The following is a 21,224-nucleotide window of genomic DNA, read 5'->3' on the forward strand; positions in this document are numbered from 1 at the left end:
TGAAATAACAATTTTATCAAAAACACTATTTCCTTGTGAATTTTCTCCTTAAATTTGACATATATATCAGCTTATTAACCAAGAAGCAGCGAGACAAAAATCCCTTTCCTGATTTTGCTGTTTATCCAATCTTACCAAGATGCTTGCTTATCTTTTAGTGTACATATGAAACAATGCCCTGTCTTTTCTCATTGAAAATGCTGACCTGCAGCATTTTTATCATTTTCTATTTTAATGCGGATATAAATGTACAGCTTATCATCACTACAACAAACTCTGTTTATGCTGATCCCCGGTTTCAATACCCAGTAGCACTACTCAATATTTTTCAGTGTAAATTAGCCCTACTACAACAGTAGTCGGCTGACCCAAACCAAATGGGATGCAATGATAGAATCTGGGCTGAGAATATTTGACGATAGCTCACCATTGTGCGAATAATGCCTGATGTATGCACCTGTTGGCCTTAGAAAGCCAACCATTTGCACACAAACTGCAAAGATTCAATGGGTACATGGAAGCAACAGCAACAAGGAAACTGGTATGAGGCAACTGCAACCAGGCAACATGTGCACTGGGTGATCTCAGGAAATTGTGGCCCAGAGAAAATGTTGTCTGTGACAGACGAATGTGGGATATTGGAAATTTATCAAAAATTAAGTGATAAGAAAATTAATTTGAAGGAAACCAAGCCCCTCTTTGAACAATTGAGTGAATTAGTCGCATTGAGTTGGGAGAGGATGAGGAAATGACAAGGATCTGGGCAAAACAGAACTAGTTATTCCTTCACTTGAACTGAATCTTTTTGGACTGGTTAACAAGATAAAAACAGTGTGCATTGAAGAAAGCAGGAATAATATGAAGCAATCTACATTGTGTAGTTATATAACAGAATTAAATTATGTTCAATTCAAATCGGTTATTTAATTTTTTTTATTCATTCAGGGGATGTGGGCGATGGCTGGGCCAGCATTTGTTGTCCATCCCTATTTGCCCTTGAATAATAATAATAATCTTTATTGTCACAAGTAGGCTTACATTGACATTGCAATGAAGTTACCGTGAAAAACCCCCAGTCGCCACATTCCACCACTTGTTTGATACATGGAGGGAGAATTCAGAATGTCCAATTTACCCAACAGCATGTCTTTCGGAACTTGTGGGAGGGAACCGGAGCACTCGGAGGAAACCCACGCAGACACGGGAGAATGTGCAGATGCCACACAGATAGTGACCCTGAAAATTAGGAGAGCTCCAGGGATCATTGGTGACCCTGAAAATGACGGATCCAGAACAGAAACTATTTTGGGACAGTTGCTCATTGACTTCTATGGGTTGAAAGTAGTTGTGTCATAAGAGGGCAGTTTCGTTGAAGGGGGGCCATAGTGGCATGGTTGACCACATCAAGGATTGTGATGAAGTAAAAAAAAAACAAGAACAGAAATGTACCATGGCCTTAATTGGATAGGATGCCATTTGTGACTTGGTGATGAGTGCAAACATTTAACCAAAGGGATTCAAACAGTATTTTTTAAAGGAGATGGCAAGGTGGCAACATCACATTCTAGAATGGAAAGTTTAGAGAAGGTTGCTTTCATCTGGTTTCAAACAATGTGCAATCTACAATGTCATGTGCTTTATCTCCTGATGTAATATTAGCATTAAACAAAAATGACCAAAAGGATATAAAAAGGAAATTCTGGATTTTCATCCACTCTAATATTTCCACAATTCAAACCTGGCTACCACTTATAAAAGTAAAATTGCTTGCTTCATTTCTCCAGCAGCACAGGAGTCACCATGGAGAACATGAATGTAAAAGTGAGCACTGTTTAAGAATTTCTCTCTATTGGAAGATTTTGGGTTAAGTATTAATTTTCCCAATCCAAAGAGATTTCAAATGTACCAGCTCAGTTATTATACATCAGCTACAACTAGTGCTGAAGCACAATGCCACGAATAATCAGGAAGCATCTGAATACATAATAATCAGGATTGACTGTGAGTGGGTATGGAGAGACAAAACTACAAATCTCCTGGGCAAATAATTAACATTTTTTCATCCCCACAAGGTTAAGATTGGGAAAAAAAACTTTGGGAATGGGAGGAGGAGAAGAATACTTGCCCTACATCACATGTCAGATTAGATAGGGATGACAGACACCAAAATACAAAACCCCAGTTCAAAACTGCCAAAATGCTCACTTACCGCTTGTGAATTGAGGCCGCGTCTGTACTCTGGTCAGGGCACTCTGAACTGCCTGCTGGAAGTTTTTGCCAGGTGCCTGTTGTTGTGTGTACATTGTGTAAATAGAGCTCGCAGCCACTGTCTCTGGTTTTTTAAGGGGCTGGGGTGGAGGTTCTTTAGATGGTTGTGGGGTGAACGGTCGAACAGTAGCTGCAGGAGGCGCCTCTGGAGAAGGATGAAGCTGCACATTTGAAACACAATGCTGCGATCCTCCAGTTTGGGTTGGCTTCAGTTTATTGACTATGGTTCCTACAGTACCGGTTAACTTTTGTGAGCTGTATTCTGGCTTGTTCTCTCCTGCAGAAACTGAACTCGATGGCCCAAAATAAGGTAAGGAAATCTGTTTGGGTTTGGAAGGGACAGGGGGTGGTACTTTAACCACATTCTTGTTACCAATCTGAAAGTGAGATTGAACAAAATTAGTTTACCTGAAAATAGAAGTTATTGACAAATGAGGCTCTGCATTATTTAATATTTCTATTGAACTCAGAAATCTTTTGTTTTTAAAAACTAACCATTTTTCTCTTCACAAGTTATCCGCCACAAAAATTATCTAATGAGGTTCAATGCAAAATTGAGGAACAGCGCCTCATCTTTTAATTTTACAGCCTTCTGGACTCAATATTCAGTCCAACAGTTTTTCAGTCCATCATCCCCATTTTTCCCAACAGCAACTGCTGGTAAAGATTGTGCCCTTTCCATTTACACTTGCTATTTTGTTTGCTTACTTGCCCCAAAATGCATGAAAGAACAAGCATAAGAACACAGGTTCCCTAGCAACGCTTTGTATTTGGAGGAAGTGAGCAGAGCAAAAGGAGAAGCTGGTTAACATTCAGCCAGAATAGAGGACTGATGGCGCATGAGGACTGCTTAGGCTTCTATTCAAGTAAGGAGCAGAGGACCCTCGGCCTGGTGGAGATGCAGGTGTAAAGGGATTATCCCCTTTTGTCTTGCATCATTATCCCTTTTTCTTTTCTGCCTTCCGTTCCATTGCAAATATTTCAATATTGTTCTTCCCCCAGCTACATACTTGGCTTTTTCCAGTTCTGATGAAAGATTATTGACCATGAAATATTTCCTCGATTCTCTCTATAAAGATGCTGCCTGACCTGCTTAATATTTCCAAGAATATTTTACATTGATTTGGAAAAAACAGATCAAACTTGAGAATGTATGGGTAATAAGAATATGGCCCCAGGGAAATACTCAGGATCTGGAAGCAGCTCGCCAGCACTTTAGGTTGTGGGCAGCGTTAAGGGAAATGTTGATTCGAGGGAATCATAGATTTGAACCTGGGCGGTGGAATGGGAATTTTCGAAGATGGGAGGAGAGGGGAGTTAAGAGTATCTTTAAGGATTTGTTTCTGGGAGGCCGGTTTGCGAAGTTGGAGGAGCGGGGGGGAGAAATATGGGCTGGGGCATGGGGAGATGTTTAGATATATGCAGGTCCAAAGTTTTGCCAGGAAGGAGGTACAGAACTTCCCGATTGCACCGGCCCCCACACTGTTGGAAGAGATATTGACAGCGGAGGAATGGAGAAAGGGGTGGTGTCGGTGATTTGTGGGATTATTCTGGGAGAAGATACTGTATCACTGGGTGGGATTAAGGCAAAGTAGGAGGAAGAGTTGGGGGAACGCATGGAGGAGGGGTTGTGATGTGAGGTGCTTCGGCGGGTGAATACCTCAACTTCGAGGGCGAGGTTAGGGCTGACATGGTTGAAGGTGGTGTACAGGGCGCACCTCACAAGGGAGAGGATGAGCCGAGTTTTTGAGGGGGTGGAGGACGTTCGTAAACGTTGTTTGGGGGGGGGAGACCTCAAGTCACGTTCATATGTTTTGGTCCTGCCCAAAACTGGAGGGGTATTGGAGGGAGGTCTTTAGGGTAATCTCAAAGGTGATGCATGTGAGACTCGAATCAGGTCCCCTAGAAGCCATATTCGGGGTGTCAGATCGGCCGGGTTGGAAGCGGGTGCAGAGGCAGATGTCTTGGCTTTCGCCTCGCTAATCGCCCAAGGCGGATTCTGTTGGGGTGGAGGTTGGCTTCTCCGCCCTGTGCCTTGACATGGCAGGGGGACATCCTGGAGTTCCTAACACGCGACAGAGTAAAGTTTGAGTTGAGGGAGAGGATGGAAGGGTTCTACAACTCATGGGCCTTGTTCATCATGCATTTTCACGAATTGGATGACATCGAACATTAGGGGGGGTTGGAATGTATAAATTAGTAATGATTGTTTTTCATTGGTGTTTTGTATTCTAAATGTTGGGAGCTGTTTGAGGGTGGGTGGGATGAGGGGATTGCCATGGTAATTGTTGTTATTGTTAATTTTTGTTGTTGTAAATATGAAGAAAATGTGAAAAATATTTATGAAAAAGAAAATTATGGTTGATAATATTTATGTAGTTTTTTTTTTTTAAGGTGTTCAATATGGGGCTGCAGAAAAAAATAATGATGAAAATTAAGGCACATGGTATTAAGGGAATGTAACTTCATAAGCAGATGGATAACGAGGGAATAAAAAGAGGAGTTTTTTGAATTGATGGAAGATTGAGTGAGATTACAGTTATCAAGGAAGAAAAAAATGTGGTTTCTTTCACTGGAATAGAGAAAATTAAAGAGGCTCCAATAGCGGTTTAAGAGGGTAAAGTAAAAGTTTGGTTAATTGATAACAAGGAAACACACAGAAAATTAGCACCAGATGAGGGTAGTTAATAAGAAAAAGCTGAAATATTAGATTTAATGCAAAGTCCAGTCTTTCTCAAGACTTTGAGAAAAATAACTTGCATTTATAAATCAATTCATCACATTGCCAGAAAGCCTTAAATTGCTTTACGATCAACTTTTGAAGTGTAGTCAACTGCTATTATATCGGCAAATATGGAAGAGAATTTTCCATGAAAAGCAAATAAATGACTATAGGATTTGTTGGTGGTGGTGTTGGTTGAGACAGGAATGTTGGTTAAGACAGCAGCTAATTGGAGAATTGCACAAGTACCTTGCTAGACTGAATTTCTTCTGGTCACTCTTCGAAATTACATACCGTAAGAAATTATTTATCAACATCCACCTCTATACCTGAATGTCCCGCAGAAGGTCCTCACTGCTCTGGTTTTTTCTTAGTGCTGCAGTAGATGGAATTCCTGCAGGTGGATCCATGGACTCAAACATGGAGAAGCAACGCACTCTCTTATCATTCTTGTCTCTCATCACAACATCACCATCACCAGCTGTTAAAGCATAATTAAAAATGTGTTCAATCATTTATTTCAGTTGAGCTTCAACATGAAATGAAATATTATGCCAGTTGATGAAATGTGTGCCAAATGCAAATCCTAGACTTTTACATGTATTATACTTTGTAAACTTGTATTTAGTATTGCTAAAACCAGCAAGTTCAAACAAGTTTGAATAATAATTGCATGGTTAAGCTGTCCCCAAGCAACCATGACTTACATCAAATAACCAGGCTGAGTCTAGATAATGGATTTCATTGATAGCTGTGAGTAGACACCTTTAAGTTAATAATAATCTTTATTAGTGTCACAAGTAGGCTTACACTAATACTGCAATGAAGTTTCTGTGAAAAGCCCCTAATCACCACACTCTGGCGCCTGTTCGGGTACATGGAGGGAGAATTCAGAATGTCCAATTCACCGAACAAACATGTCCTTCAGGACTTGTGGGAGGAAACCAGAGCACCCGGGGAGAACGTGCAGACTCCACACAGACACGGACCCTAGTTACGGGCGGGATCATTGGTTTGCTGGAAGCCCCTTTCAATAGGCCACTCTTAAATGCATTTCTGTTTGAAGTCCACAGATTGAGGGGTTATTATGCATCAAGAGCAGATATTTTATACCATTTACCGTTTTTTTTCAACTGTTTTCATAAATTAAATTACCTGTTGATTTATAGTCTGACACTTGGTCTGGTAGTGCATATTCAGTCCTCATTTGATCAGAGAGCTGTTCACATGCTGGCATACAGTCCAGTAGCTGATATATACAGAAAGTGTTTTGCTGTGATTGCTAGGTCTCACTACTGTTTATTTAGATAGAGTGGACAAAGGTGTACTCTGAACCATCAGGAACACATGAGCCACTTGCAGGAATGGTCAGTGGAGGTGGATTCTATAAATTATCCAGAATGAATGTCTAAAAACATTCCACTGGCCTGCAGTTCACCTGCTACCAGGTTCAAATTAGCACAAGGGTATTCCATGCTTATTTTTATATCTGCAGTATCTTCCTTTTCCAGTTCCTCTAGCTTCTGGGAATGATCAATAAATGTACTAAATCACACCTAGCACCTATGCCCTGTGATGTCATGACTTGAGGCAGATTTCTTGTTCTAGATTTTAAATGACTCAGATCAAGAATGCACATCTTTCTTAACTCAAAGCCTCTACGGAACAAATCTATGGATATATCAAGACAATACACAGAACCCATGCATATGAAGGTTCATCAGGTTTCTGACTGGAAAGCTGGTCTACATCATGGAGACTATCTCCAATTAACCATGCAAATGCTAGAGAGGATTGCATTTGGGCTATTTTCCGGTGAGTGAGATGGACCATTTTTTTGGGTGGGGTGGGGGGTGGAAGAGAATGTCTTTTTTGGGCACATGGGAAATTGGCCATTAAGCTGATCTAGTTCAACCTAATTGACCCAAACATACCTAAAACATTTCAACTTTGATGGTATGGTATGTAACAAAATGGCTACGTGCCAACCTCTGGCAATTTAATGTATGTGTGCAAGGATCATATTTTATTAAAATATTTATAGGAGCCTCAAGATCAAATAGCAAAACTCTAACATATTTCCCATTGAGGGGCACTGTTTGGGGAATCAAGTGCCCTTTTATGTGGAATTCCAATGAAACGGGGAACCTAGAGATAATAAAAACAGAAAATGCTGGAAAATCCCCAGGTCTGGTTACATCTGGGGAGAGAGAAACAAAGGACAAGACTTTTCGACCAACTCCCCAGGTAGCATGTTTTGCAGCAGTGGAGGCTCCCCGCCAATGGCCGGTGGCAGGGCGTTCTGGTCCCACCGCTATCAACGGGGTTTCCCATTGTTCGCACCCTCCGCCACTCGAAACTCGAATGAACGGCCGCAAAACCTCGCCTAAAGTTAATATTTCAGGTCAATGACTTTTTATTAGAACTGATGAACGGTTATGGACCCGAAACATTAAATATTTTTCACTCTCCACAGATGCTGCCAGACCTGCTGAGCATTTTCATCAATTTCTGTTTTTATTTCAGATTTCCAGCACCTGCATCATTTTGTTTTCGTAGTATGGAGATCATTTTATCACTTAAATTCAAATAATGTCCAGATTGGAATAAAGCAATTGAAAGTATCAGATCACATCTGGAAACATTTTTGTTATGAATGATGAATGTGATTTCTATGACAATAGCTGAAAAATGGTAATACTTCCCATCGAGTCAGTGTCTATTGAAACATCAATACAATCTTGAACAATTAAGGAGACATGAAAAAAATTACATGACTTATTAAAATTAGACAATTTGAAATGCTTAAAAAGAAAAATACTGTGGACACCATAAATCTGCAATAAAAACTGAAAATGCTGGTTCTCAGTTTTGAGCCGAATATGATTCTTCTTCAGAGCTGCAGCAATAGATATGTGATGGATTTTATGATGTTGAAAGGGGGTTTGGGGGGGGGCCAAAAAGGAAGAACAAATAGGGTATGTGCGGGAGAGATTACATGGCAAAGATGTCATGGAACAAAAGGCTAAGTGGGTAGTAATGGCTGCAGTAAAAGAACAAAGCACTCGACCAGAGTGAGTGCGAGTGGCAGAATAATGAACAGCTGTCAGAAAGTAAAACCATGAAAAAAAAAGGCTAAGAGCGGCACATGGCAAAAATACAGAAACAAAATGAGAGACAGAATTCACGGTCTGAAACTGTTGAACTCAAAGTTGAGTCCAGCAAAGCTGTAAAGTCCATATTTAGATGATAAGGTCCAGTATATGAAATGGAAAGAAGTACAGGTAAATCAGCTCTGAAGAAGTCATAAAGGCTCAAAACATTGATTCTTTCTCTCTCCACAGATGTTGCCAGACCTGCTGAGTTTTCCAAGTTGTTTCTGTTTTTATTTCAAGTAAATCAGGGCTTCATCTGGGAGGAATGTTTGGGGCCTTGGGCAGAGGGCAGCACGGTAGCATTGTGGATAGCACAATTGCTTCACAGCTCCAGGGTCCCAGGTTCGATTCCGGCTTGGGTCACTGTCTGTGCGGAGTCTGCACATCCTCCCAGTGTGCACGTGGGTTTCCTCCGGGTGCTCCGGTTTCCCCCCACAGTCCAAAGATGTGCAGGTTAGGTGGATTGGCCGTGATAAATTGCCCTTAGTATTGGGTGGGGTTACTGGGTTATGGGGATACAGTGGAGGTGTTGACCTTGGGTAGGGTGCTCTTTCCAAGAGCCGGTGCAGACTTGATGGGCCGAATGGCCTCCTTCTGCACTGTAAATTCTATGATAATCTATGATGAGAAGAGATGGGGCAGGTGTTACACCACTTGCAATTACATAGAAATGTACCATGAGAAGGAGACATGGCACTGGAGTGATTGAGGAGTGGACCAGGGGAGGGAACAGTCCCTTCAAAATGCTGACAGGGGAGGGGAAGATGTGTGGTGGTGGCAGAAATAGCAGAAAAAGATCCTTTGAACTTGCAGACTGGTGAGGTGTAAAGTGGGGACAAGGGGAACTCTATCCCAGTTCCTTAAAGCGCAAGGGATGAAAGCAGAAATGTGGGAAATGGGTTGGACATGGTTGAGGGTCATCAACGACTGTGGGAAGGAAACCTCGGTAGAGGACAAGCTAAACCACAAAAAAGGGCTGCGCAGTGATTACCACTGCTGCCTCACAGCACCAGGGATCCGGATTTGATTCCAGCCTTGGGTGACTGTCTGTGTGGAGTTTACATGTTCTCCCCACGTCTGCGTGGGATCCCTCTGGGTGCTCCAATTTCCTCCCACAGTCCAAAGATGTGCAGGTTTGATGGATTGGCCATGATAAATGCGTGGGGTTTCGGGGATGGGGCGGGGTAATGGGCCTAGGTTGGGTGCTCTTTCGGAGGGTTGGTGCAGACTCAATGGGCCGAATGGTCTCCTTCTGCACTATCAGGATTCTAGATCAGAAGCAGCGTTGTGGAAGGTTGCATCACCAGAACAGATGTGATGGCAGTGGAGAGAGCTAGGAGATTGGAATGGAGTCTTTACAGGAACCTGGGTGTGAGGAAGTGCAGTTGAGGTAGCTACAGGAGTCGGTGGGCTTACAACGAATATTAGTGGATAATCCCCAGAAATGGAGACAGAAGTCAAGGAAGGGAGTGAAGTGTCAGATATGGACCATGTGAAAGTGAGACTAGGGTGGAAACGGGAAGCAAAGTTAATGACGTTCTCCAATTCCAGGCGAGAGCAGGTAAGGGCACTGATAAAATCATCATGGTGCTGGAAAAAAGTTGGGTATGGGGGCCTTAGCAGGGCTGGAACAAAGAATATTCCACATTCGCATCATGCAGGCATGCATAACTAGGATCCATGTGGATAACCACAGCAACACCTTTAATTTGGAGGATGTGAGGCAAGTTAAATGAGAAATTGTTCTTCTAGAGAACAAAGTTTATACATTCATAGGAGAGGAATTGGTTGTGCCTCTGTTCATGGAATGAGCAGAGCTTTTAAACCGTCCTGGTTGGGATGGTGGTGTAGAGATTAGATGTCCAGTGAACCGTGGTGGATAGTGCCAGGAATCTGGAAATTCTTTGACTGATATAGGACATCAGAAGTGTCAGGGAGTAGGTGGGAAGAAATTGGACAAGGGGTAAAAATAGAGTCAAGAAGAAGGGAGGAAGAAAGTTTTTCCATCTTTGGTGCATCTAGTCTAATGGTGGAACTTACCAAAACAGCGCTAGTTATGTCTGCCTTGTTCTTCAGCTGAGGATTCCCTCCCTTCTGTGGTTGACACGGCCCTCAAACATGTCGGATCCATTTCCTGCAATTCTGTTCTCACCCCTATGCCCTCTCTCCCGTGACTTTCCACCCCACGAGTCTCCACATTCAAAAGATCATCCTCTGCGTTTGTTTGCAGCTCCAACATGATGCCACCACCAAACACATCTTCCCCTCCCTGCCCGTCAGTATTCGAAAAGGGTTGTTCCATCGACAACATCCTGGTCCACTCCTCAATCATTCAACACCTCTGCCTATCCCCATGCAATTGCTGGTGTAACACCTGCCCTTTAACCTCCTCATTCCTCAGCAAATGTCCCAAACATTCCCTCCAGTTGAAGCAGTGATTTACTTGTGCTTCTTTAAACTTAGCATGCTTCATTCGCTGCCCACAATGCACTGGGGAAATCAAATGCAGACTGGTTGATCAGATTGCGTAACATCTCTGCTCAATCAGCAAGCAGAAAACTGAGTTTTCGGTTGCTTGCTTTTTAAATTTATCATGTTGCTGTAACGCTCACATTTCTCTCATTGGCCTGCTAGTTCCAGTGAAGCTCAACTCAAGCTCCAGGAACAGCACCTCATTTTAAAATTCTGAACTTTACAGCCTTGTGGACTCAACATTGAGTTCAACAATTTCAGACCATGAACTCTATCCTCCATTTTGATTCTTGTGGAAATTTCATACTGAATATAGACTAGGACAATCAAATTGGCAGGAATGGTCTAGAAGAGGAGTCTGTAGAATGTTTTCATAACAGTTTCTTGGAGCAAGCATGTAGTGGAACTGACCAGAGATAAAGCTATCCTAGATAGAGTATTGTGTAATGAAGCAGGGTTAATTAGTTATGTCAGAGTAAAAGATCCACTGGGAAATAGTGACCAAAACAGTCAATTCCATGTTAATTTTGAAAGCGACATAGTCCAGTTACAAACAAAAATCTGAAACTAACAAGGTCTCCCCTCATACATACGTATTTGGCTTTAAGGTTAATTGGGTAAATAGGCCAAAATCTATGGAGGTAACTTTACACTGGAGAACATTTAAAGAAACAATTAAAAATTTTCAGCAAAAATACATGCCAGTGAAGAACAAAACCTCAGCAAGAAGGACCCATCCATGGCTCACTCACTCAGGATAACGTTAGATTAAAAGATGTTTATAATGTTGCAAAAACAGCAGCAAGTCTGAGGATTGGGACTGTTTTAGAAACCAGCAAAGGGCAACCAAAAAGTTGATAAAATAGAGGGAATAATAGGATACGAGAATAAACTAGCCAGAAATATAAAAACAGATTGCAAGCATGCTTCCATAAATATATAAAAAGAGAGTAGCTAAAGTAAACGTTAAGGGCGGCACGGTGGCACAGCAGTTAGCATTGCTACCTCACGGCGCCAAGAACCCAGGTTCGATCCCGGCCCCGTGTCACTGTCCGTGTGGAGTTTGCACATTTTCCCTGTGTCTGCGTGGGTCTCACCCCCCACAGTGCAAAGATGTGCAGGGTAGGTGGATTGGCCATGCTGAATTGCCCCTTCATTGAAAAAAAATAAAATAAATAAAAATAAATAAAGTTAACACTAAATCCTTTAAAGCAGAGACAGGAGAAACTACAATGGTGAATGAGGAAATGATAAAGGCATTGAACAAGTATTTTGCGTCTGCCCTCATAACAATAGACAATACTTCCATACCAGAAATAGATGGCAATCTAGGGGCTAAAAAGAGTGAGGAAACCAGGAAAATTAATAACAGCAGAGATAATAAAGTACTGGAGAAATTTAAGGGACTAAGATTCAACAAATCCATAGGACCCAATCACCTACACCATAGTTCTAAAAGAGTTGGCTGCAGCAATAGTAGGTGTGCTAGCTATAATTTCCCAAGATTCCTTAGATTCAGGGATGGTCCCACTCGATTGGAACTTAGAAAATATTTCCCTCCTTTCTTGAAAAGTGTGAGAAAAAATAGTAAACTACATGTAGGCTCGCCCAACATCAGTTATTGGGAAATTGCTGGAATCTATTATGAAGAAATTCTTAACAGTGCACTTAAAAAGCATAATATGATTAGAAAAGATAGTTTTACTAAAGGGTGATGCACAAAAGGGAAAAATAAGGGGTGGGATTCTGCGGGAATCGGCGGGGCGGGCAACTCCGGTAGGAAAGTGGCGTGAACCATTCCGGCGTCGGACCGCCCCAAAGGTGCGGAGGCTTCAGCGGCTAGGCTGGCCCCGGAGTGGTTTGCGCCGCACTGGCCGGTGGGGAAGGGGCTTGGCGCCACGCCAGCTGGTGCGAGTAGGTGCATGCGCGGAAGCACCATCGTGTGCTGGCGTCATCCCAGCGCATGCGTGGGGGGGGGGGGGTTCATCTCCGCGTTGCCCATCACGGAGGAATAGCAGCCGACACGGAGGAATAGAGCGCCCCCACGGCGCAGGCCCGGCAAGATTCCCGCCCCCGCCAAATTTCCGCCGCTGGAGAATTCGGCAGCCGGCAGGGGCGGGATTCACGCCGCCCCCGGCGATTCTCCGACCCGGCGGGGGGTCGGAGAATCCCACCCCTGGTCTCTTGGATAGAGGATTGGTTAACCAGTAGGCAGAAACGGGAATTTTTCATATTGGCAGGCAGTGAACAGTGGAGTGCCACAAGGATCAGTGCTGGGGCCTCAGCTATTTACAACTGACATTAATGACTTGCATGATGGGACAGAGAATAGTTTCTAAGTTTGCTGATGATACCAAGCTAGGTGGAAAGGTAAGCTGTGGGAAGGACACAAGAGGCTGCAAAGAGATATAGACGTTAGTAGAATGGGCATCAGGATGGTCGATGCAGTATAATGTAAGGTAATGAGAGGTTATTTCCTTTGGTCTTAAGAATAGAAAAGTAGAATATTGTTTAAAAGATGTGAAACTTATAAATGTTGATGTTCAAAGAGACTCAAGTGCACTTATATAAGGAATGCAGAAAGTTGGCATGCAGGTAACGCAAACAATTAGGAAGGATAATGGCATGTTTGTCTTTATTGCAAGGGGATTGTAGTACAAGAATATAGAAACATTGCTGTTGTTGTACAGGTTTTTGGAGAGACCCCAGTTGAGTGCCGTGTGCAGTTTTGGTTTCCATATGTAAGAACGGATATACTTGCATTGGAAGCTCATTTTTCTGCCATTCACAATACACACACACACACACACACACACGCACGCACGCGTGCGCACACACTTTTCTACTGCATAAAACCCATCAGATGTCTACATTCCTTCAGTTCTGAAGGGTCATATTCGCTCAAAAGGTTAACACTATTTCTCTCTCCACAGTCCCTGCCAGACCTACTAAGTAGTTCCAGCACTGTTTTCATCTGAAATGATCCTTTGGAAGAGATCAAGCAAGGAAGCAAAGAAAGACAACTTGAATGGAAAAGGGTGTGATTAGTTCCATTAAACTATAACAACTAATTTATACCAAGAAAGATGACAAATATATTGAATAGATGTCAGAGGTCATCAAGTTGCAGATAGACTGCATTCTGACCACATTACATATAGAATAGCATTACAGTGCAGGGCACATTGAAAAGTGGAGTGTCACTGAAAACAGTATGCGTCATTGGAAGGGGAAGCCCAAAAGGCAGTGGATTAGGAAGTAGGTCCAAGAATTGCTGATGTTTTTTGAACAAAAGATAAATCGGGACTGCATATGGTGTAATGTTTTCAGCATGTCCAGGAACAATTGGGCCACTGTGACTGCGATGTTGGTGGATCAGTCTCCTGGATATTGCTCTGTTGAGCATATCTGTAGTCAAGGACAGTTACTTTGGCCAGACAAACTCTACTGCATTTCAAAACTCTTGGCAAGATTTTGGCTGAGGTACATAGAACATACAGTGCAGGAGGAGGCCATTCGGCCCATCGAGTCTGCACCGACTCACTTAAGCACTCAGTTCAACCCTATCCCCTTACCCCAATAACCCCTCCTAACCTTTTTGGATACCAAGAGCAATTTAACACGGCCAATCCACCTAACCTGCACATCTTTGGACTGTGGGAGGAAACCGGAACACCCGGAGGAAACCCACGCAGACACGGGGAGAACGTGCAGACGCCACACAGACAATGACTCAGCAGGGAATCGAACCTGGGACCCTGGCGCTGTGAAGCCATGAGTATCGCCACACTATGCTACCGTGCTGCCGAAATCCAAAAATAATCCAATAGATGATTAAATTAAGCATCTGAAATTTTTTTAAAAACCATCCAATCTTATCCATTTCAATGCAATGTTAATTCAAAACAAATCTCAAAACATTGCATTTGGAACTCAGCATAACCTTGAAATAAATGGTCAATATATCTGAAAATCAGTTAAAATACTGTGATGGTCCTGAAATCGTTGCAATTGCACAGCAAATGACGTGAATTGAACGCTTAGCCTCACCCTTCAGATTGCACCATAGTTGTGCAAATAATTGCTGGAAATGCAAATTGATAAATCAATGCAGTGAATTGCATCAATACAATTCTCTAATTTAAAGTACAGCACAAACAGAACACAGATGCTAAATGGCTAAAAATGTCACTTAAACACTTTCAATTCTCATCACTTTATTTAAATATTTACATCAGAATCCTCTCATGTTTCCCTCAGCTCAGCTCAGATTTGTGCTAACCAAAGATATTATGAGATATGGGGCAAAGGCAGGTGTGTAGAGATATTTCACAGGTCAGCAATGATCTCACTGAATGCTTAACAGCTTGAGGAACTAAATGGCCTGCTCTTGTTCGAATGCACCTATTCGGAAATCGGCAGTCACCCAAGTTATTAGATCACACATCCAAGATGTTTCAAAAGAAGCATTAGGAAAGGGCAAAAAGTGGCTGATTACCCATTTTAACAACTGGAGCTTGAAGATCATCGATTTGTAAAACAAACTAATAAATTTGTTTCCTTAAAACCATTCGAGTGCCATCATAACTTTTCTATATGTTATTTTGAAACAAAATTGAACAGACGAAGGCTTGAAAGAAATTTCATCTGTGCAAGTTTATTTCATTTGCTTCTCAGTAATGAATGCAGAACAAACGCACTTCGGTAATGCATTCCATTATTGGAGTATCTCAACAGCTCAAATAGCAAGAGTAATGTATGAACATAGACGTTACCTTGACCTGTATTGGGTACGGTTGCTCCTTTGGCTAGGTTTGAGGTACCGATACTCAAGGAAACTGTTGCTGCAGGCTGACGAACAGGAACACCAAAACTCAATTCATTCCTTTCGGGAACAGCCTGAGGTGGTGTCTGCAATTGCGCCTGCGTTCCAATGCCAGCTAAGAACAAAAAAAAATGTAACTGCTATAAATGTTTTGAGAACAGAGGTTGTTACTGTTGCTGAAAACTTGCTTCACTGGAATTTTGGGTGGCTTAACCTTTAAAAGGACAATAATACCTTCTGTTAGCTGTCCCCAGGCCTACTTAATTTGCAATTCACAACTAGTGAGCACACACTTGAGGACTTCGTGGAAACTTCCCATTAAGCGAATATCCCAATAACTAAGTATACAGTCATTGCTAACATTTTATACATTCTGCACAACAATCTATGGGTAATTCATCTGCCGTCTCAGCTGCAGGGTGGTGTCTGATTTGCAAAGATCAGAAAGGGGCAGAATTACTGGGTGAATATCCCAGAAACAAAATAAGTAATTTTCATTTACAGACATTCATTTCAAAGGGAAGAATATAAGTATATAGGCTTCAGCACTCGGAAAGGATTGGTTACTTCAGCAAAAATCAAGTATCTTACAAATTGGCTTGAAGTCCAGAAAAAGGACGTAGTAAACATTATGAACAATCTAAATTTCCAAATAAAGCAAATCTTACTTTTTTTGCTTGCCGCACTGTTAAATCAAAAAGGAACAAATGAGATTAATGACCTTTAGTACATGCAAACACACAATAATCTTTTTATATTCATACTCGACCCACCCCTCCTCCATGCATTCTTAACAATTACCCATTATTGTGACTGGGAGACTAATGACTTTTGGAGGTTTTTAGCATTCTGTTCAAATGGACATTAGCAAACCTATATAAGGCAATGCTGACTATCCAATGACCTGAAATATTGTACAACCCCTTTCAAAGATGCATGCCACTTGCAGCCAAGAACATTTGCAATTGGCAACACAACTTTTAAAACATTCACTGGCCAAGTCAATGCATAGAATTTACAGTGCAGAAGGATGCCATTTGGCCCATCGGGTCTGACCGGCCCTTGGTAAGAGCACCCCACTTAAGCCCACGCCTTCGCCCGATCCCCGTAACCCAGTAACCCCACCCAACCCAACTTTGTGGACACTAAGGGCAATTTATCATGACCAATCCACCTAACCTGCACATCTTTGGACTGTGGGAGGAAACAGAGCACCCGGATGAAACCCACGCAGACACAGGTAGAACGTGCAGACTCTGCACAGACAGTGACCCAAGCCGGGAACCGAACCTGGGACCCAGGAGCTGTGAAGCAACTGTGCTAACCACTGTGTTATCACGCTGCACATTTACATCACTCCATTTGTACGATTCCAGTCATGCTTTGCTAAATCGCAGACCGTCATAAAATTTAGTTTGATATGTTCTCACAATCTCAGTAAATAGATCCAATGATTTGCTATATTTCAAGAGAAAAAGATGGGGGAGGTTGGAAGAGAGCATTTGCTTTAAATTTCCAGCAACTAATAGAAGTGAAACCATCCTTGTACCTACAAGACAAGGAGATTAATTAAGTTATGTACAGACAGAGAAGAGACATAGTTAACTAATTTAGGGTTTAACACATTAAAGAGATGAAAATATTTAATGGAATACTCCAGCTTCACATTTTTTCAGTATTTTTCTATTGTCTTTTCCATGATAAGTTATTTGCACAACAGTAGATAACTAACTGCTTGTATCCGTGATCATAATGCTGACAGGGATATTCAAGCCTACGAGTTTCAGTTTAGATCCGCAAAAGAAATCTAAATCAATGATGTGGGCCAACAAACTGAATAAGTGTGCCAACATGTTACTGCTACTAAAATACAGATTTGTACTTACAATTGTCGTAAGTTTACAAACTCAGCCATATTATGGAAGCGGCTCAGTGAAAAAGCAAAATGGGGGAAAGAAAATGGAAGGAAAGCATTCTGTGTCGTGCCGACACATTGAATGATTAAACTAAAAGCACCGCTGGCAGGTGCCACAAATCAAATGGCCTATACTCACCCTTTTTACCCATGAAACAGCATGGAGCCGGGCACATGAACCAGAACTTCCAACACAATTCAATTCCATACAATGCATCATGGCATGCAGATGATAGCCTACCCTGCCATTTTCTCACAACATAAAGTGATTGGAAAGTCAAACTGTTAAATACTTCTGGGTACAATGTGTTCAAAAAAGATAGGAAAGGTATGAAAGGGGGAAGGGTGGCGGTATTGGTTATGGGGAGCATTACATTGGTGGAGAAATTGATTGTGTCCCAGAAGGACACAATCAATTTTGCTAGAGTCAAGGAACAAAAAAGGGTGCAGTTACATTGCTTGGCGTAGTCTATAGACAGCTAACTAGTGAGAAGCATGTAGAAGAACAAATATGCTGGGAAATTACAGAGATGCAAACATTATAGTGTAGTTATAATGGGGAACTTTAATTACCCAAATGTAGACTGGAAAAGTGGTAGTGTAAACGGCAGACAGGAACAAAAGTGGCTAGATTGTGTTCAGGAAAATTTTCTACAGCAGTACGTGTCCAGTCGAACAAGGGTGCACTGCTGGACCTGATTCTTGGAAATGAGGTGGACCAAGTCAATGAAGTGTCAATGGGGAAACATTTAGGAGACAGTGGTCATAGTATTGTAAGGTTTAGGATGATGATGATGGAAAAGGATAATAGGCAATCTAGAGTCAAATAATGAACTGGGGGACCGCAGACTTCAATAGGGCAAGAACATGAGGCGGCATGGTGGCACAGTGGTTAGCACTTCTGCCTCACAGCTCCAGGGTCCCAGGTTCAATTCCGGCCTCGGGTGACTGTGTGGAGTTCGCACTCTCTCCCAGTGTCTGTGGGGGTTTCCTCCGGGTGCTCCAGTTTTCTCCCATTGTCCAAAGATGTGCAGGTTAGGTGGATTGGCCATGCTAAATTGCCCTTTAGTGTCCAAAAGGTTAGGTGGTGTTACTTTGTTACGGAGATAGGGTGGAGGTGTAGGCTTAAGTAGGGTGCTCTTTCCCAAGGCCGGTACAGACTCAATGGGCCGAATGACCCCCTTCTGCACTGTAAATTCTATGATTCCATGGAACAGAGCTGCGCTGGCTGAAGTGGAACGAAAGGTTGGCAGGAAAAACTCTAGCTGAATAATAGGCTATCTTCAAAACAGAAATGGTCCAGACAATGGGCTACATGGTGGCTCTAGTGGTTAGCACTGCTGCTTTACGACGCCAAGGACCCAGGTTTGAACCCGGCCTGGGTCACTGTCATAGAATCATAGAAGTTTACAGCATGGAAACAGGCCCTTTCGGCCCAACCAGTCCATGCCGCCCAGTTTTTACCATTAAGCTAGTCCCAGTTGCCCGCACTTGGCCCATAACCCTCTATACCCATCTTACCCATGTAACCATCTAAATGCTTTTTGAAAGACACAATTGTACCCGCCTCTACTACTACCTCTGGCAGCCCATTCCAGACACTCACTACCCTCTGAGTGAAGAAATTGCCCCTCTGGGCCCTTCTGAATCTCTCCCCTCTCACCTTAAACCTATGCCCTCTATGTCCTTGTGGAGTTTGCACATTCTCCTCATGTCTACATGGATCTCACCCCCACAATCCAAAGATGTGCAAGGTAGGTGGATTGGCCACACTAAATTGCCTCTTAATTGGAAAAAAGAGAATTTGATACTCTTAAAAAAAAAAATTTTTTTTAATGTTCCGCTCAGTCAAATTACATTCCTTTAAAAAGGGAAAGACAGGGCAAACAAATCCAGAGTTCCCTGGATGAAAAAGAAGATCGAAATTAAAATAAGGTGAAGTGTTCTTTTGACTGGTGTCAGGAAGAAAATACAGCTGAGAACCAAGAGGAATACAGAAGGTTAAGTGGGAAGGTGAAAAAGTACATTAGAGATGCGAAGAAGGATTATGTGAAAAGATTGGCAGCCAACATAAAGGAGAATTCCAAAAAATGCTGTGGGCATAAAAACAGTAAAAGGGTGGTAAAGGAGTAGTAGGACCAAGTAGGACCTAAAAGAGAACCAAGGCTCTTATGTAGCCAAATAATGATCACCTGAAGCCGTTTCTAGCCAACCTCAATTTTCAGACTGGTGGGAAGACCACGGGATCTCCACCAATCCCTCCCCCATGTTCTAATTTAGTAGGGAACAAAAACAAGTTATAAGCTGCAATCCTATAATTCCTAGTTCTATGAGAGAAGGGGAATGGAAATAGTCATTAAGCGTTAAATCCTTTTGAGAAGCTTTTGTTTGCAATATTTCAGATCCAAAACAAAATGTAACAAAACATAAGAGATACCACCTTAAATTCTTCATATACATTAAAGGAGATTCCTTTGTAAAAAGAAAATCTCAAAATTGAAACTGATTACAAAACTGGGTAACATAAACACCAGTGGCACATAGCTAAAATGCAGGATGTTCTTTGAAGCTTGAAATTAAACATTTTTTTAAACGAGTGAATGAAAACTATGCCATATCTTCCTGGGAGTAAGACATAGAAAAAAATGAATTAGTTATTGATGATCTGACCTACCTTATGAGCTCAAAGAGGAATGGCACTGAATACACAGATTTAATTGGATCAGCTAACCTCAGCACAAAAATATAGCTACAATTTACAAATTCGTAATCATTTGTAGAATACTAAAACCTTAATCTGTTTCCCCACCCTAACATCACATCAAAAGAAACACTCAGCTTTATTTGCTTACCACCAGGAGTTTTGACTGGGGAAACACCAGATTTTGTAGGTGTCTGAGCGTTCACTGTATGCACTTGCACATTGGGTAGAGTGGACGATCCATTGGGAAAGGCTGGCTTTACCAAGAGTTCAAGCTTCTGTGGGACACGAGGTAAGGTGGACGACTGGATATATGGTCCAACTGCAGCCACTCGGCTGGGTGCAGATGACACCACTTGTTGAGGGATATTCTTGTCAGATGAAACCTACATAGAAAATTCAGTTAATCAACATCATTTTATTCTAAATTAACTAAGTATTTAGTTTAGTCTACTATATATCCTACGTAACTAAACCAATAGCCCATTGCAATATTTCAGTCAACCAACAAACTTGAGTTTCCCTAAATCATAACACCAAGACTCCTTCTTTCAATCAGACAAAGCCGCATCATGTTTTACTGAACTTCAAATTCTTGTTTCAGCTTGAAATTAAGTAAATTTACAGACTGACGGCATTGTATGTCCATTACAGATAGAAAACATATGACCAGATATTATATAATGGTTGAAACAATCCCTTCACTGAGAAGCCTAATCAAAATCCCTTCAAAGAACGAAAACTCCCCTCTCAGTGAAAACAGTCACAGAAAATGGATTTCAAGGACCAGTGCACTTATCCAAAATGGAGTTAAACTCATGACTTTTGTCAGGTACTTTGTTAGCCTACAGTTTCATCATATATTCTCTGAATCAATTCCTTCACACCTACAACACTTGCCAATCTGTTATTAGTAAAACAAATTGTGTTTATTTTTTCTGAAACACAGCTTGGTGATCAAAAATACATCCATTTGTTGTGAATTTTTGGATCCATTTTAAAATTGTAATGATGGCAGATTATACCCTAAAATTAGCAGCGACTTTAGATGTTTTTATAACATTATGGCCCCAGTAGTTCAACAGATTTAACAATCCAGACCAATGAGGTTCCGGTTTCAATTTCTGGTTGATGCGCAACTCAGCCAGGGAAGCATTGGTGTCTAA

The 21,224-nt window shown here is 41.9% G+C and overlaps 1 protein-coding gene across 1 annotated transcript in view; it reads right to left on the reverse strand.

Moving 5' to 3' along the window:
• The window catches only part of LOC140426486 (apoptosis-stimulating of p53 protein 2-like), a 139,693-nt gene that overhangs the window by 27,305 nt on the left and 91,164 nt on the right, over positions 1-21,224 (reverse strand). The window contains exons 9-12 of the mRNA XM_072511310.1: positions 20,210-20,444; positions 15,393-15,557; positions 5,320-5,471; positions 2,210-2,645 (exon numbers count right to left, since the gene is read on the reverse strand). Coding sequence (XP_072367411.1) covers positions 2,210-2,645; positions 5,320-5,471; positions 15,393-15,557; positions 20,210-20,444 — 988 coding nt within the window. The remainder of the gene's footprint in view (positions 1-2,209; positions 2,646-5,319; positions 5,472-15,392; positions 15,558-20,209; positions 20,445-21,224) is intronic.

Source organism: Scyliorhinus torazame, chromosome 1 (genome assembly GCF_047496885.1).
Source record: "Scyliorhinus torazame isolate Kashiwa2021f chromosome 1, sScyTor2.1, whole genome shotgun sequence".
Lineage (NCBI taxonomy): Eukaryota > Metazoa > Chordata > Chondrichthyes > Carcharhiniformes > Scyliorhinidae > Scyliorhinus > Scyliorhinus torazame.